This window comes from Schistocerca americana, chromosome 4, assembly GCF_021461395.2.
Source record: "Schistocerca americana isolate TAMUIC-IGC-003095 chromosome 4, iqSchAmer2.1, whole genome shotgun sequence".
NCBI lineage: Eukaryota > Metazoa > Arthropoda > Insecta > Orthoptera > Acrididae > Schistocerca > Schistocerca americana.
The window spans coordinates 507,529,185-507,547,240 of record NC_060122.1 but is presented as its reverse complement, the minus strand read 5'-3'; the positions used below and the strand labels follow the sequence as shown (position 1 = coordinate 507,547,240).

The 18,056-nt window shown below is 44.0% G+C and overlaps 1 protein-coding gene and 1 pseudogene across 1 annotated transcript in view; one reads left to right on the top strand and one right to left on the bottom strand.

Moving 5' to 3' along the window:
• Nucleotides 1-4,762: 4,762 nt before the first annotated feature.
• Nucleotides 4,763-18,056, top strand: part of LOC124613586 (G-protein coupled receptor 52-like) — a 389,562-nt gene continuing 376,268 nt past the window's right edge. The window contains exon 1 of the mRNA XM_047142302.1: nucleotides 4,763-4,898. Within this exon, the coding sequence (XP_046998258.1) occupies nucleotides 4,763-4,898 (136 nt within the window). The remainder of the gene's footprint in view (nucleotides 4,899-18,056) is intronic.
• On the bottom strand, nucleotides 7,936-8,053 carry LOC124614577 (annotated as a pseudogene).

Here is an 18,056-nt window from a genome sequence, read left to right as displayed (position 1 = left end):
GTGAGGGTATATAAATGACGATGTAACCCACAGAACGTTTTTGTTCTGTACAGCTATCCTTCTGCCTGTTACTTAAAAATAAGCAGTATTAATAGTAAAATTGAAATTTTAAATCTTTAATTCTGGCTTTATTCGAAAATTTTTGATATGTAACGTGAAACAGAGGGACGTTGTAGTAGTAAAAATTTAAAAATAAATATTTATCATATAGCGCTAGATAATGCAATTTTCTCAAAAGAAAAGACAAAATTAAAAAAAAAACGCAAAACCAAAACTTGTCAAACATTGTTTCGATCCTTCTTCGAGTTTATATAAAAGAAGTTTGCGTCATCCATAAATAGCATTCGCACTAACAGGAAACTCTTGTCTTTGATCATGTTGAAGAACGTCCAGTTGAGTACAAAATAACAATAACAATTCTATAGACTTTTTTAAATTTGTATATGTACACTGTACTTTTATCGAAAGTAATTGCTTTGCTTACATAAGAGCTGTCAACTAACTTTTATTAGTTGCAAAATGCAAGTAATAACAATAATAACAGGAAGCTCTTTCCTTTGATCATGATGATGAATGTTCAGTTGAGTACGAAATAACAATAACAATTCTATAGACGTTTTATATTTGTGTATGTACGGTGTACTTGTATCAAAAGTAATTGCTTTGCTCACATATGAGCTATGAGCTAACTTTTATTACTTGCAAAATGCAATTGATATTTTGTAAGTATATAAAATATTCGGTGGACCAGCACTGTACGATATGCGGTTCTGTCCAAAACAAACAAACAAAAAACGAAGAGAAGCCGTCGGTTCCTAGTTTCTCTGCCACAGACTCATTTTTTTTTCTTCCCTACGAATGCTACCAATTCTTCCGCTAATCCAACAATTTACTACGTCATTTATATTTTGACCATGGCTGAACAGCAGCAACGGTTACAGAACGGCAGGTGTAAAAGACAGCTAACAAGTTGCAGTGAATGATGGTTATCAAGTAATCTTTACCATGGTTTCGACGGACTTAAGCCCGTCTTCCTCAGAAGGACAAACAAACTTCACATTAGCAACTGATTCAATAAAAGCTGTCTCTACATGTAGTTACGAACACGGTCTGTTAGTTTAAGTGATTGGTTTTACTGATATTACAATGTCCTCTGAGGCATTGTAGTGAGAAGGAAGCGACTCTGCCTTACCTCTCTGGTTTCTGTACGAGTAACCTGGAGTCATGCTGCTTCGGTAGTCCCTCGTCGCACAGTAGTAGCGCTCAGGCGTCAGGTACAATGTAGGTTGTGATCCTGCTGAAGTGCAGTGTTTCGGGATGCCAGTTGTTAAATGTCGACAACTTTTTGTACTATACTCGTTTTAATAAAGAAAATATTTTGACACACACGTCACAGAATTTGCAATATGGCGGTTCTGGGCTACGCCGTTATATTCAACCCTTTACAACACATTAACACATTTCTCACTTTCCATACTCATACGTTGCCCACGACACGTGGCGTTCACTGATAACCAACCTTCACTTTATATCTTGTTTAACAGCTGGAATATTTACTCGCAACCGTTCTTTCAGAGCTGCCCCGGTTACTCGACCGTGCGTTTTGAGTGGCGCCTCGCTACTAACTCGCCCTGTCTTTCCGAAGGACAAGAGACACCCCACGTTTCTCCCTCAGCCTATAAGGACACTTCTTTCGTCTATCTCCAATAGGCGTTCAGATCGCTGTTGCTAGACGGATCTGACGTCACGTTTGCGGATGTTGTGACGGAAGTTTGTCTCGGAACACTGTCTCAGACTGTAAGATCCTACTCCAAAATAGTCGTATCTTGTCCCTGTTGTATCCACGGACCCAACCAAGCAACCAACTCGCGTACGCGCACCCTGACCGTGAGATCGCGGCCGTCGGCGCCTCAGGGCGTTACCTCCGACGGAAGAGGTCGCGCCATGGCTGAGCTCGGGTCCGCAGCGCCCTCTGCCTTTTGCATATAAGGAGGAGCGCTGGCCCCGAAACGGACAGTCTATTGGCGACTGCCTATTGCTAGCCTTACGTGGAGTTTATAGCGGAGCCATTGCAGTGTGATATTTGCTATTGCATTCGACTAGGCTCAGTACACGGATTACTCTTGGATATTACTTGGACTTGTATTGCTGGTGCACGATTCGTCAGAAATAAAGATAAGTTATCTCTTCATTATAGCTGGCGCAATTCTTGTCATTAATTATTTTTCGGCCAACAGACATAGCTACATCAAATGGTTCAAATGGCTCTGAGCACTATGGGACTTAACATCTATGGTCATCAGTCCCCTAGAACTTAGAACTACTTAAACCTAACTAATGTAAGGACACCACACAATACCCAGCCATCACGAGGCAGAGAAAATCCCTGACCCCGCCGGGGATCGAACCCAGGAACACGGGCGTGCGAAGCGAGAACGCTACCCCACGACCACGAGATGCGGGCCGGTACATCCTGGTCACTACCCACGCTTTATATAATTTGTGGTGGTTGCCCCAAAACTACCGCCGAGGACCTCGGGTTAGGGAGCCGTCACAAAAGTCGCTACTAAGGTTGCACAACATTGCCTCCTATGATATTATGCATGTACGCATTACAATATGACAAGTTCTTGATTCTAGTGGCATTAATTTTTACATATCGACATACAAACAGTTGTCCGCAGCTCGTGGTCGTGCGGTAGCGTTCTCGCTTCCCACGCCCGGGTTCCCGGGTTCGATTCCCGGCGGAGTCAGGGATTTTCTCTGCCTCGTGATGACTGGGTGTTGTGTGCTGTCCTTAGGTTAGTTAGGTTTAAGTAGTTCTAAGTTCTAGGGGACTGATGACCATAGATGTTAAGTCCCATAGTGCTCAGAGCCATTTGAACCAAGCCATACAGACAGTTGCCGATATATGTGATGTGGAGACAGCTTTTACTGAATGAATTGCTAATGTGAAGTTAATTTGTCCTTCTGAAGGATACGGGTTTAAATCCGCTGAAACCACGTAGAGTTTATTTGAAAACCACCATTTACTGCAACTGGTTGGCTGGCTTTTATACCTGCTCTACGTCATTTGTGTTCTATACCAAGACTACCGAACCGTAGTTTTCGTGAAGCGGAAGTCTATATACACTACTGGCCATTAAAATTGCTACACCAAGAAGAAATGCAGATGATAAATGGGTATTCATTGGATAAATATATTATACTAGAACTGACATGTAATTACATTTTCACGCAATTTGCGTGGATAGATCCTGAGAAATCAGTACCCAGAACAACCACCTCTGGCCGTAATAACGGTCTTGATACGCCTGGGCATTGAGTCAAACAGAGCTTGGATGGTGTGTACAGGTACAGCTGCCCATGCAACTTCAACACGATACCACAGTTCATCAAGAGCAGTCACTGGCGTATTGTGACAAGTCAGTTGCTCGGCCACCATTAACCAGACGTTTCCAGTTGGTGAGAGATCTGGAGAATGTGCTGGCCAAGGGCAGAAGTCGAACATTTTCTGTATCCAGAAAGGCCCGTACAGGACGTGCAACATGCGGTTGTGCATTATCCTGCTGAAATGTAGGCTTCGCAGGGATCGAATGAAGGTTAGAGCCACGGGTCGTAACACATCTGAAATGTAACGTCCACTGTTGAAAGTGCCGTCAATGCGAACAAGAGGTGACCGAGACGTGTAACCACTGGCACCCGATACCATCACGCCGGGTGATACGCCAGTATGGCGATGACGAATACACGCTTCCAATGTGCGTTCACCGCGATGTCGCCAAACACGGATGCGACCATCACGATGCTGTAAACAGAACCTGGATTCATCCGAAAAAATGACTTTTGCCATTCGTGCACCCAGGTTCGTCGTTGAGTACACCATCGGAGGCGCTCCTGTGATGCAGCGTCATGGGTAACCGCAGCCAAGGTCTCCGAACTGATAGTCCATGCTACTGCAAACGTCGTCGAACTGTTCGTGCATATGGTTGTTGTCTTGCAAACGTCTCCGTCTGTTGACTCATGGAGCGAGACGTGGCTGCACGATCCGTTACAGCCATGCGGATGAGATGCCTGTCATCTCGACTGCTAGTGATACGAGGCCGTTGGGATCCAGCACGGCGTTCCGTATTACCCTCCTGAACCCATCGATTCCATGTTCTGCTAACAGTCATTGGATCTCGACCAACGCGAGCAGCGATGTCGCGATACTTTAAACCGCAATCACGATAGGCTACAATCCGACCTTTATCAAAGTCGGAAACGTGATGGTACGCATTTCTTCTCCTTACACGAAGCATCACAACAACGTTTCATCAGGCAACGCCGGTCAACTACTGCTTGTGTACGAGAAATCGGTTGGAAACTTTCCTCATGTCAGCACGTTGTAGGTGTCGCCACCGGCACCAACCTTGTGTGAATGCTCTGGAAAGCTAATCATTTTGCATATCACAGCATCTTCTTCCTGTCGTTTAAATTTCGCGTCTGTAGCACGTCATCTTAACGGTGTAGCAGTTTTAATGGCCAGTAGTGTACGTGGAGCATAGCTGAGTATGCGTACTTGTAGTTTCGGGCGCATAGCTACGCCCAGGTGACTAAGCTGTACCCCGCGGACCGCAGATGATATGTGTCCGGTGGTGGTCGGTCGCAGGCGGATGGCGGCGGCCAGGTGACGGGGCGATGGGCGGCCGGGCGAGCCGGCGCCGGCGGTGTCGGCGCGCGCGGCAGCGGCTCGGGCAGGGGCGCGGGCACGGCCGCCGCCATGGTGACGCTGACTGAGCTGCTGCAGGGGCCCTCCACGCTGGACGCGCTCGCGCACGCCGCGCTCATCTTCACCGCCGGCGTCGCCATCATCGTCACCAACGTGCTCATCATCGCCACCTTCCTCAACCTGCGCGGTGAGTCCGCCAATCTCACAAACTTATAAAGACCTAAAAAAAAATGAGAGAGAAAGCACACAGCTTTAATCTGCCAGGAAGTTTCATATCAGCGCACACTCCGCTGTAGAGTGAAAATTTCATTGTAGAAACATCCCCCAGGCTCTGGCTAAGCCGTGTCTCCGCATTATCCTTTCTTTCTGGAGTGCTAGTTCTGCAGGTTCGCAGGAGAGCTTGTGTTAAGTTTGGAAGGTAGGAGACGAGGTACTGGCAGAAGTAAAGCTGTGAGGACGGGGCGCGAGTCGTGCTTGGGTAGCTCAGTTGGTAGAGCACTTGCCCACGAAAGGCAAAGGTCCCGAGTTTGAGCCTCGGTTCGGCACACAGTTTTAATCTGCCAGGAAGTTTCATACCTCTGATACTTGCCAAAAGTGTCTATACATTTATCATCATGACTATGTACAGGAATATGGTAATCTTATTAGGCGCAGTCTGAAACTTGACTATAGACTGGTACAGACAAATGTAGAACTCGCACAGACTGGTACAGACTAATGCAGACTGGTAATCAGAGGTCTGTACACTCGTTATAATACCTCGCTCGTTCCTGTATCACAGCGCGAGTGTGATCCGCGAGGAGAGAAGGTTCTACGTAAGCAGCAATCTCATTGGCTGCATTACATATTAATACGCGGATCGCCGGATGCAGAATTTGGTCCATCTCTATGGCAGCGCCATCTCGTAGTGCGGAGACGGACGAGCGCTGCGCCTGCGCTGATATGCTTAGCGGGGCGCGCTCTAGTGGGAAATTTGTGTACGCGCTGACTACGCGGAACTATGTACGCAACACTGAACAAGACATTTCTCACCCTCACGAAACATCACTCTAATGCCTAGTTTACACGTCGACACTAGGTTGCACGCAACTGTGCTGCTGGCCACTGAGCATGTGCGCCACGCGTTTGCACAACTCGTTGGTGAAACTAAACACTTTCGGCGTGTTCCAGCTTTGGCGACACTAGTTGCAGGAGTTTTGAGGTTATGTGTGTTCGTAGAGTGTAGATAAATTGAAATATGAAGTGGGGAGCGGAGAATAATGTTCGCTTTTTAAATATCTATGCTTCTATGCTTTGCATAGGTGTTTGCGCGATTTCAGTGATGCTGGTTACAAAAATAACCAACAAATTGCTGCCGCTCAGACCGTCATGTTCGATCATAACATAGATGGTTTGACAATATCTGAGCTGCAGGGCAAAATTTAATGAGTTAGGAGTACATATACAACTGAATTAAGAAAAATACAAACAAGTGTAATTCTCACCAACTGCGACATAATCGAGTGTACAAACAGTGATCCAATACTGTAAAATGCTTTTTTATTCCAGTCTCTGATCACAAATGAATTCTTTAGGTGATGACCGGTTTCAGTCTGTAATGACCATCTTCAGATCTTTTCTGAAGATGGTCATTACAGACTGAAACCGGTCATCACCTAAAGAATTCATTTGTGATCAGAGACTGGAATAAAAAAGCATTTTAAGTGTAACTCTAGCTGTGGCAATGCGTTCGTCTACAAGACTAAAATCTCATCGTTCTAGTTTGCCAACTCTTTGTTAAGGAATATTGTTGACAGGTTGGAAGGCCATACAAATTCAAGAAGCTGCATTCTTTATTAGATATTCATCTATTTAAAACGTCGCTACAGTGCTCCCCATTCATATATGTTAGAAATTTGAAATATTGCCACTGTACAGATCTATCTTCAAGAGAGTAGTATGCAAACCATTCTCTTCATAATGCGGCCTGCTTCGAATAATTACTGTTGTTAATATTAATAATTATTACTGTTAATAAGTATTGGTGTTAATGTAAAAACGTCATCACCAACTAAAACCACATCTTATAGCATGCCGAGTGTTCTCGATTGTAATGCATGCAATGTCATATGTAATTTCAGTTCTGGCGACAGTGCCTCATGCATTACAATATCTTTATTCCTTATCATATAATTAACTCTATTTAGAAGAAACGGTAACAGTTCTGGTGACGTTCTAGGACAATTAAAAGAACTTCTTGGACATACCGTTATAAATTATTTCAGCAAGGATGCTGAGCAACCGAGCTGACGTCTTTTCTTCATCCAGTCACCAATCTAAACATGTTTCTTAATGTTTTATTATACAGCGATTCCACGCAACAATCTTTAATTCCATCACAACTCGTGTGACTTGCAGCTGCTAAAACTTTCATTTCAGACACGACTCAGGAACCATAAAACGACTAAATTGAAGTGTATACTGGTTTCGCCATGTCTACAGTAAAATATGAAACCATTTGCGTGCAACTCATTCCACGCAACGAACGGTGCAACCCAATGTCGTCGTGTAAACTAGGCTTAATACACAGCCTCTTGCCTTGATAGTGGCCTCACTTCTGGTACAAATTGCCTCAGGTATGCCATATCTTGCTGAAGACATTCATTAGATTTAAAAAGTTGGGACTTCTCTGAAACAACTGAGTCAGACATTGCTGATTTCGCGGTTGTGTGGAGGGCGATTCAGCTGCCCGTACCTATGGGTTTTACGCAACCTGCAACGTCTTCAAAAACCACACGCGAGATTTTCATATTCTTTCGCTCGCTATGCACAAACTGTTAGTGCTACAGAAAAAATGAACAGGACCCTTTTGTAGGAAATGTAATGTAGTTATTTTGTACTGGGATACGTTTCTGCTACAAGCCATAGTTTTCTAATTATTCGAGAAAAATGTGCAAAAGTGATTGTCAAACGCGTTTTTCTTGAATAGCTCAGAAATCGTGGCCTCCAGAGAAAACGTATACCAGAGAAAATTTACTCCATCCGAACAGGCCTTGGAAGGCCCAACGGTACCGACCGGCCGCAGTGTCATTTTCAGCCCACAGGCGTCGCTAGAAGCAGATATGGAGGAGCATGTGGTAAGCACACCGCTCTCACGGCCGTATGCCAGTTTACAAGACCGGAGCCGCCACTTCTCAATCAAGTAGCTCCTCAGTTTGCCTCACAAGGGCTGAGTGCACCCCGTTTGCCAACAGCGCTGGGCAGACCGGATGGTGACCCATCCAAGTGCTAACCCAGACCGACAGTGCTTAAGTTCGGTGATCTGACGGGAACCGGTGTTACCACTGCGGCAAGGCCGATGGCAGACAAAATTCAACTGCATTAAATTTCCTACAAAAAAAGTCCCATTCATCTATTTTGAAATACTAATAGTTTGTGCTTAGGAATCATAGCAAACTAGATAATATGAAAATCATGCACATGGTTTCTGAAAGGGTTGTAGGTTGCATAAAATCGATAGGTAGGTGCAGCGACTCACGCTGTATTTATCTGATAAAAGAGAAATACCAACGTAATCAACAAAAAGGTGTTGAAATAATTCAGACGTGACAAGGGAAAATTTGTGCTTGTCAGGGACTCGAACCCATATTTCCTACTTTACACAAGGTGCCACCTTAACTGCTATGGATATCTGGCCACACTTTCCGTCCAACCCCAATACTTAATTTTACTTCCATAGTGTGTGTATACGGCTGCGGAATCATGAATGTGTGGTGTCTGTTCTTTTGGAGACACCTACAAGCACATACGTAATAGTAATATATACGCATTGACGACATTTCACGATATCTCAGCGCGGATGCACCCTAGGTCCGATCTCTTGCGAGAATCACATTAAATACTGCAAGCAACGAGGAGGTGGATAGGGGGCGCTACGGATGTTGTTTGCGATAAGTTGGAAACTTGGTGCGGACGTGGAGCATGTTCTGATAGCCAGAGAGGTTAAGACAACTGCTGACATAAAGTGGGAATTTCGGGTTCGAATCCCGGCCTGGCCCAAATTTTCACTTGTCGCCGTTGAATTATCTCAATGTCCTCATACGGCTGACGTCGATAGCTCTCTTCCATCATGTAAAAAGGTTTAAACTAGTGGACGTAGAAGTTTCACATAAGATTGCCCTGACGGAAGATGCCCACTTTACTGCCTCAGTAGTGACCCAAAAAATAATATCATGGCTCAATGTGACTGCTCTTCAGGAATAACACGGTACAGATACGCATACTATGTGCGACGGATATATTTTCGCATCTGAAGCGGTTCAATGCTGTTTAATGGGCAAACTTCTCATCATTGAATCAAACATTTGATTACATGAACATTTTATAGATTACACTAAATATGCAAAAAATGTACTACTATCAGGCTGTCGAATATAATACAGGGTACTCTGCCATAAAGAATTGGTAATTCAGCATTACCATACAACATTGTATGAACACATGGAGTAGCAACTGCTAATCCGAAATTTACGAAGCTAACTTACCTTCTCTGACCTGAAAACAATCAATGTGAATAATTCTAATGGTTTCAATCTTTCGTAACTGTTTGTACAAAGTGAGAAATGGATCTCATAGAAGTAACTACCGTGCCGAGGGCACGAGCCTATCCTCGTTTGTCGTTGTTATACGAGACACCAATACGCGTGTAGAGGTATAAATGTATGTGTAATTTCATTTATTTTGATGGGAGAAGAAAGGGTATCTGAAGACTAAAGACTTGGTTTTAATCACTTATTATTAAAGTCGGAGAATGCAGGTGGTTCACATACAACATCAAAATTGGTGTTACATGAACCACGTGGTGTTTACGCCAGTATCAGACTAACACTTCGTTTACAAATTATTCTTGAAACGATCAAAAATCAGAAAATGCTAGACAAACGAGTTCTCTACTCATTTCGGTTACGAATCAATGTACCGTATAGAAAACCAGAGACTGGCCCACATGAATCGAAAACTGCAAGAACCGCACTACGTCATCATGGCTCGCAAGAAGACAAACACATTTAAAGCATGATTCGCCAACTTCGCAAGCTGCTATAGTATTCTCTGGTTTATGCCTCTCATCTTCGGAGAAAATACATTTCGCAACTCTCCTATTGTTATCACTAATACAAACGCTGACTGTGGCCACACATCGCTCTGTTTCCTTCTCAGTACGTGTCATAACAGCCTCCTACCTTACTACATCGCAGAATAGAACCAGCAAGAACGAATAAGGAAATCATGGTCACTTCAAAATTGCAGGCAACGCTGTCTCTACAGCAGCCTTGCAATTCCATTGACTGAGCCGCGATTCGTTAACAGACCTTAGTTAAGATAACCAGCGTACTAGAACAGTAGTGACCAGACAGAAAATCGATTAGTGGGCGCGAGTATAACAACAGAAGTGTGCTGACGAATAACAGAATGGCTCTGAGCACAATGGGACTTAACATCTTAGGTCATCAGTCCCCTAGAACTTAGAACTACTTAAACCTAACTAACCTAAGGACATCACACAACACCCAGCCATCACGAGGCAGAGTAAATCCCTGACCCCGCCGGGAATCGAACCCGGGAACCCGGGCGTGGGAAGCGAGAACGCTACCGCACGACCACGAGATGCGGGCGGCGAATAACAGACGCGTAAAACTTAAATCATGATAGCTGTCAATGTAACAAATAACTTTCAATACGTATTTTTCATCCTAAAAGATCGAAAATAAGGAGATTCTCCAATATATAGAACATCACAAAATATAAAAATACACGATAAATGTTTACAAAAAAACGTTTCTCAAAACACGTAAATGTTCAATACACTGAGATGCACATGATAACACTTAGGTAGCTGTAACCGCGCATCGTCATATTACAATACTTCCGGCGAGGCTGCGGGAATTAGATTAGGAAATGAGCCCGCTTAAAGTAGTAAATGAGTTTTGCTATTTGGGGAGCAAAATAACTGATGATGGTCGAAGTAGAGAGGACATAAAATGTAGACTGGTAATGGCAAGGAAAGTGTTTCTGAAGAAGAGAAATTTGTTAACATCGAGTATAGATTTAAGTGTCAGGATGCCGTTTCTGAAAGTATTTGTGTGGAGTGTAGCCATGTATGGAAGTGAAACGTGGACGATAAATAATTTAGACAAGAAGAGAATAGAAGGTTTCGAAATGTGGTGCTACAGAACAATGCTAAAGAGTAGATGGGTAGATCACATAACTAATGAGGAGGTACTGAACAGAATTGGAGAGAAGAGAAATTTGTGGCACAACTTGACTAGAAGAAGGGACCGGTTGGTAGGGAATATTCTGAGGCATCAAGGAATCACCAGTTTAGTATTGGAGGGCAGCGTGGAGGGTAAAAATCGTAGAGGGAGACCAAGAGATGAATACACTAAACAGATTCAGAAGGATGTAGGTTGCAGTAGGTACTGGGAGATGTAGAGGCTTGCACAGGATAGAGTAGCATGGAGTGCTTCATCAAATAAGTCTCTGGGCTGAAGAGCACAACAACAACATATATCGATAGCAGTACTGCAACCTCCCAGGGTAGCCGAGAGCGCTAACGCGCTGCTTCCTGGACTCGGGTAGACGCGCCGACCTCTAATCGAATCCACCTGGTGGACTAACGCCGAGGGCCGGTGTGCTGGCCACCATGGATGTGGTTTTTAGGCGGTTTTCCACATCCCACTAGGAGAATACCGGACTGGCCCCACGTTCCACCTCAGTTACACGACTCGCGGACATTTACAGACGCTCGCACTATTTCATGGCTTGCACTCTACGCAGACAGCTGGGGTACACTCATTCCGTCCCGGGGGCCACGGGGTGGCGACAGGAAGGGCATCCAGCCACCCCTTCACATTAACATGCCGCGTCCGTTTAATCAAAACAGCAGACCCCGCAACGTCAGGAGTAATGCTTGGAAAGAGAGATTAGTAGAGTACTGCACTGAAGTTATACGTAAGTCAGATTCTACATATTGCTCGCATTGTCTGATACACTGAAGTCACAGTGATTTAGATGGTCCCCTGTACATTACAATAGGCGGGATATGGTGTGATCACTACATACGGCAATGCTTGCTCTGCAGCGTATTACTAAACTGGCAACAAAGTTGGTGAGGGATTCTTGTGTTAGGGCGTTCAGTTCCTCCATAACAGTGGTTTACAAGGGGTGGGATATCGTTTTTGTATGTGGACGTCTCCTCATCGCATCCCACACGTGCTCGATGACATTTAAGTATGGGGAACGGATAGATCAGACCACTCGCCAAATATCCTCTCGTTCCAAGAGCTCCTCCACCTCCGCTGTTTGATGCGGCCCCTCGTTGTCATGGATAAAAATGTGTCAGGGCTGGATGCACCCGTGAAAAGACGCACATGGACAAGGTGTGCAGTGTCACTAAAACGATGGCCAATGAGTGTATCGCGTTCAAGGATCTGAAGGTCAGTACGCCCATGCAACATTATGCCTCCCCACTACATTACACAAGGGCCATCAAAATGGTCGTGCTCGACAATGTTCCTGTATGCATTACGTATCCCCACCTCTCGGCGTATGAGCGTACATCCAGCATTGTCGGACATGATCTAACACCGCGATGGGGGTGGTCTGTTCTTCTCCATGACTTGCGACTTAAATCCCAAAGCGCACGCCTTGGGAGGCGTATTACAACGCTTCCACATCCACCAACGACCATCAGCAGTTGTTACCCGCGCCCCTGGAGGAATGGAACGTTTTACGAAAAGAATTCCTTAAGAACCATAAGGTCAGCATGGAAGCATTGCTATCTGTGGTGATCACGTTCTTCCTTTTTTTTTCTTCTGACTGGTTTGATGCGGCCCGCCACGAATTTCTCTCATGCGCCAATCTCTTCATCTCAGAGTAGCACTTGCAACCTACGTTCTCAGTTATCTGCTGAATATATTCCAATCTAAGTCTTCCTCTACAGTTTTTGCCCGCTACAGCTCCTAGTCTCATGTAAGTAATTCCCTCATGTCTTAACAGATGTCTTATCATCCTTCTCCTTGTCAGTGTTTTCCACATATTCCTTTCCGCTCCAATTCTGCACAGAACCTCCTCATTCCTTACCTTGTCAGTCCACCTAATTTTCAACTTCGTCTGCAGTACCACATCTTAAATGCTTCGATTCACTTCTCTTCCGGTTTTCCCACAGTCCATGTTTCACTACCATAAAATATTGTGGTCCAGACGTATATTCTGAGAAATTTCCCGCTCAGATTAAGGCCTATGTTTGATACTTGTAGACTTCTCATGGCCAGGAATCCCTTTTCGCCAGTACTACTCTGCTTTTGATGTCCTCCTTGCTCGGTCCGTCATTGGTTATTTTGCTGCCTAGCTTGCAGACTTCCTTAACTTCATCTACTCCGTGACCTTCAATCCTGATGTTAACTTTCTCACTGTTCTCATTTCTGCTACTTATTATTTTCGCCTTTCTTCGATTTACTCTCAATGCATATTCTGTACTCATTAGACTGTCCATTCCATTCAGCAGATGCTTCTTCACTTTCACTCATGATAGCAATGTTATCAGCAAATCGTATCATTAATACCCACTAACCTTGAATTTTAATTCCACTCCTGAACCTTTCTTTTATTTCCATCATTTCTTCGTCAGTGTAGTGACCATCCGGTCTGCCGAGCGCTGTTAGCAATCGGGGAGCACTCAGCCCTTGTGAGGCAAACTGAGGAGCTACTTGGTTGAGAAGTAGCGGCTACCGTCTCGTAACTGACATACGGTCGAGAGAGCGACGTGCTGACTACATGCCCCTCCATATCTGCATCCAGTGACGCCTGTAGGCTGAGGATAACACGGCGGCCGGTCGGTATCGTTAGCCTTCCTGGCCTTCGGGTGTAGTTTACATCAATAGTTCCTGAACAGCAGGCAGGAAAGACTACATCCCTGTCTTACCCCTTTTTAGTCCGAGCATTTCGTTCTTGGTTGTCCACTCGTATTATTCCCTCTTGGTTCTTGTACATATTGTATATTACCCGTCTCTCCCTATAGCTTACCCCTATTTTTCTCAGAATTTCAAGTATCTTGCACCATTTTACATTGTCGACAAATCCTAAGAACGTGTCTTGATTTTTCTTTTTGTCTTGCTTCCATTGTCAACCACAACATCAGATTTGACTTTCTGGTGCCTTTACCTTTTCTAAAGCCAAACTGATCGTCATTTAACACATCCTCAGTTTTCTTTTCCATTCTTCTGTATATTATGTTTGTCAGCAACTTGTATGCATGAAGTGTTAAGCTGATAGTGCGATAATTCTCGCACTTTTCAGCTCTTGGAGTCTTCGGAATTGTGTGGGTGATATTTTTCCGAAATTCAGACAGCGTATTGCCAGACTCATACATTCTACACACCAGCGTGAATAGTCATTTTGTTGCCACTTCACCCAGTTCTGATGGAATGTAATTCATCCCTTCTGCCATACTTGATCTTAAGTCCTCCAAAGCTCTCCCAAATTCTGATTCTAATACTGGCTACCCTACCTCTTCTAAATCGACTCCTGTCTCTTCTTCTATCACATCATTCAAATCTTCCCCCTCACAGAGGCTTTCAATGTACTCTTTCCACCTATCCGCTCTCTCCTCTGAATTTGATTCCGGTTGCACTATTGATGTTACCGCCCTTGCTTTTAACGTCACCGAAGGCTGTTTTGACTACTATAAGCTGTGTTAGTCCTTCCGACTATCATTCCTTTTTCGATTTATTCAGATTCTTCAAGCGGCCATTTCGTCTTAACTTCTCTGCATCTCCTATTCATTTTATTCCTCTGCGACTTGTATTTATGAATTCCTGAATTTCCCTGAACATTTTTGTACTTCCTTCTTTCATTGATCAGCTGAAGTATTTCTTCTGTTACCCATGGTTTCTTTACAGTTACCTTCTTTGTACCTGCGTTTTTCTTTCCAGCGTGTGTGATTGCCCTGTTTTAGAGATGTCCATTCCTCTTCAACTGTACTACTTAGTGGACTATTCTTTATTGCTGCATCTACAGCCTACTTAACCATATCTCGTCATCCCACTTTTTTGAGTATTGATTCTTCTTGACTACTTCAGCCTACTCTTCATCACAACTACATTGTGATCTGAGTCTTATATCTGCTCTTGGGCACGCCTAACAATCCAGAATCTGATTTCGGAATCTCTGTCTGACCATGATGTAATCTAACTGAAATCGTCCTGTATCATTCGGCCTTTTCCAAGTATATCTTCTCCTCTTGTGATTCTTTAACAAAGTGTTCACTGTTAGTAGCTGAAATTTATCAAAGGACTCAATTAGTCTTTCTCTGTCCCTAGCCCATATTCTCCTATAACCTTTTCTTCTACTCCTTCCCCTACAACTGCATTCCATTTCCCCATGACTATTAGATTTTCATCTCCCTTTGCAAATCGTATTACCCTTTCAATACACTCATATACTTTCTCTATCTCTTCATCTTCAGCTTGCGACGTCGGCATGTATACTTGAACTGTCGTTGTCGGTTTGCTGTCGATTCTGATAGAATAACCCTGTCACTGAACTGTTCACAGTAACGCATTCTCTGCCCTACCTTCCTATTCATAACGAATCTTACTCCCTTTTACCACTTTCTGCTGCTGTTGATATTACCCTATAATCATCTAACCAGAAATCCTGGTCTTCTTTCCATTTTACTTCACTGACGCCTACTATATGTAGATTGAGCCTTTGCATTTCCTTTTTCAGATTTTCTAGTTTCCCTACGACATTCAAGCTTCTGATATTCCACGTATCGACTTGTGGAACGTTATCCTTTCGTTGATTATTCAATCTTTTTCTCGTGGTCACCTTCCCCTTGGCAGTCCTCTCCAGTAGATCCGAATGAATGACTATTCTGGAATCCTTTGCCAATGTAGAGATCAGCATAGCACTTTTTCAATTACATGCTCATGTCCTGTCGATATACGTTGTGTCTTTAATGCAGTGGTTTCCATTGCCTTCTGCATCCTCATGCCGTTGATTATTGCCGATTCTTCCGCCTTTAGGGACAGTTTCCCACCGCAGGGACAATAGAGTGCCCTGCACCTCTGCCCGCTCTTGACAAGGTCGTTGACGGAATGAGGGTGACTTATTACGCCGGAAGACTTCCGCTGCCAGTGCTGATTATTAATCAAAATTTGAGCGGTGGCGTGTTTCGAACCAGGGACTCAAGACGTTTCGGTTTTTTTTTTTCACTTTGTTCGTTATTGATCGTTGTGTTTGGTCGTTGCGGACGTCGCAAGACATCCTGTTCAAGTTCGGTGGTTGATCGTTCCACTCAGTTTTTTTTATTACAGAGAGCTGCTAACCCTCTGACCGAACATGCTGAGCTACCGTGCCGGCAGTTATGAATCAGAGACGCTACCCCTAGATCACGGGTTACATATGGGGGGGGGGGTCACATACTGTGTTAAAAACGGTGTCTCGACTTTTGTAATATCCAAGGGACTATCATAAATCGCGGTGACGTCAGATTAATTATTATCTTTGAATACGTGTCATTGCTGTGTGTCTCACAGCGTATATATTTCATTTACCATTTGGATAGTGCCGCAGAAGCTCTTTCTGTGTATGGTCCAAGTATCATCCAGCTCTGTCACTGGCAGTGACACATCATGTGAAAGTAACTTTCGTCCTTAATTTTTGCAGACCAGCGTACAACTCTTATCGTCGCTACGTGTCCCTCCACCCTACTCATTTGATAAGCTGAATGGCGATGCAAGCAAACAACTAGCTGCTATTGAACAACAGATTCATCCGATAGCTTTATTGAAAAAACCGCAAATTATAGATTGAAAACTCTCTCATAATGGAACTGATCAGGAGCTAATCTATTATACGATGTTCAGTGTAACAGCTGATCGATGATCAATAGGCATTCCTAGCAATAGTGACAACCATCTCACAAATAGTCATATGCTAATAGTATTAGATGGCAGTCGTAAACCATCCCCGAGTCGCGCCTAGAAGCTCAATTCGGGTTCGAACACTGCCTAGCACATCTTATTTAATTTCTGCTGAAGTAATGGTGATAAGTTTATCTGGAGAAAGGTTCGAGTTTCGGTCTCAAAAACATAATAACACTGAACTGTGTACATTCTAAATTTCTTAATCAGTTTGTCTCACTCTCCATCATGAATTTTTCCGCCGGAGGTTCAATCAAGCAGGATGAGCACTGGCGAAAATCGAACCTCTGCTTACCAGGACCGTTCCGCGTGACGACAGCCTTGTGTAAAATATTCTCTTAGTTGATGGTGCTTGTCAGGTTTTTTACGTGTTTCAGGCGTTATATGACGTCAATTCTACGACTTGTGTAAAATGTACTCGGTTATCCTGCCTAGTTCGCTACGGGTAGTTCGTTCCTTCTTGTGGGAATAAGTCTAGCAAAATAGGACGAGCCCTGGGAGGAGAAGACGTGAAGCCGATCGCTCAAGAAGATGAAAAAGATGTAGCGGCCTTTAAGGACAATCTTGTTCTCAAGGTCCACGGAGTTTGCATTCCTTGTCAATTCGGAAGCAACTATATTGGCCACTCAATCCGTACAGTTATCAAACGTTGTGCAGAACATAACAACGCATTAGGAAGTCGTGATATAGGAATCAGTGGTCGGTAAACACAGCTTCAAAAAAACACATAAAATTACGTCTTTATGAAACATAAATCTTGAATATGCATCAGGCTAGTGGAGTTGCCATGAGACTGGTCGTAGAGACCATAACGTGCAATAATAAGTTTTATTGAGTCAGCAGCTTTAATTTTAATGGTACTTAGCGGGCTCTCGACGACAAGAGTTTGCAGAAAAATTCTCCGCCCTGTTCCCCGACATCGACAAGACCTCTCACAGCATGACGACAGTCGGCTATTACAGACAAAGACGATGAAGGTCGTAGGCTCGAGTGTATCTTCCGACTCGAAGCGGTAGTAATATCAGAATATTTCATGCAGCATTTTTCCCTCTTTCATATATGAGCAAGTATCAGTTTTGTTCCTATCCTTTTAGCCGTCATGCCATCTACTTCTTATGGGCGATGTAGAACGATTCTACTCCCGCGTAAGTACATTTCACGTAAGGACAGCGAAGACAAGCAAGAATAATTAGGGCTCGTACCGAGGAGTAAAGATAGTCGTTTTACCATAGCTCCGTTTTCCAGTGGAACGAATGACTATGTCCCACTATGCCGGCTCGCGGAGTATGTATGGAGATTTAGGTGCATAAGTAGATGAAGCTGTTGATATTTGCATCTTGCATTGTCTATTCGAGAGGGCTACTGTCTTTCATGTAAGCAGC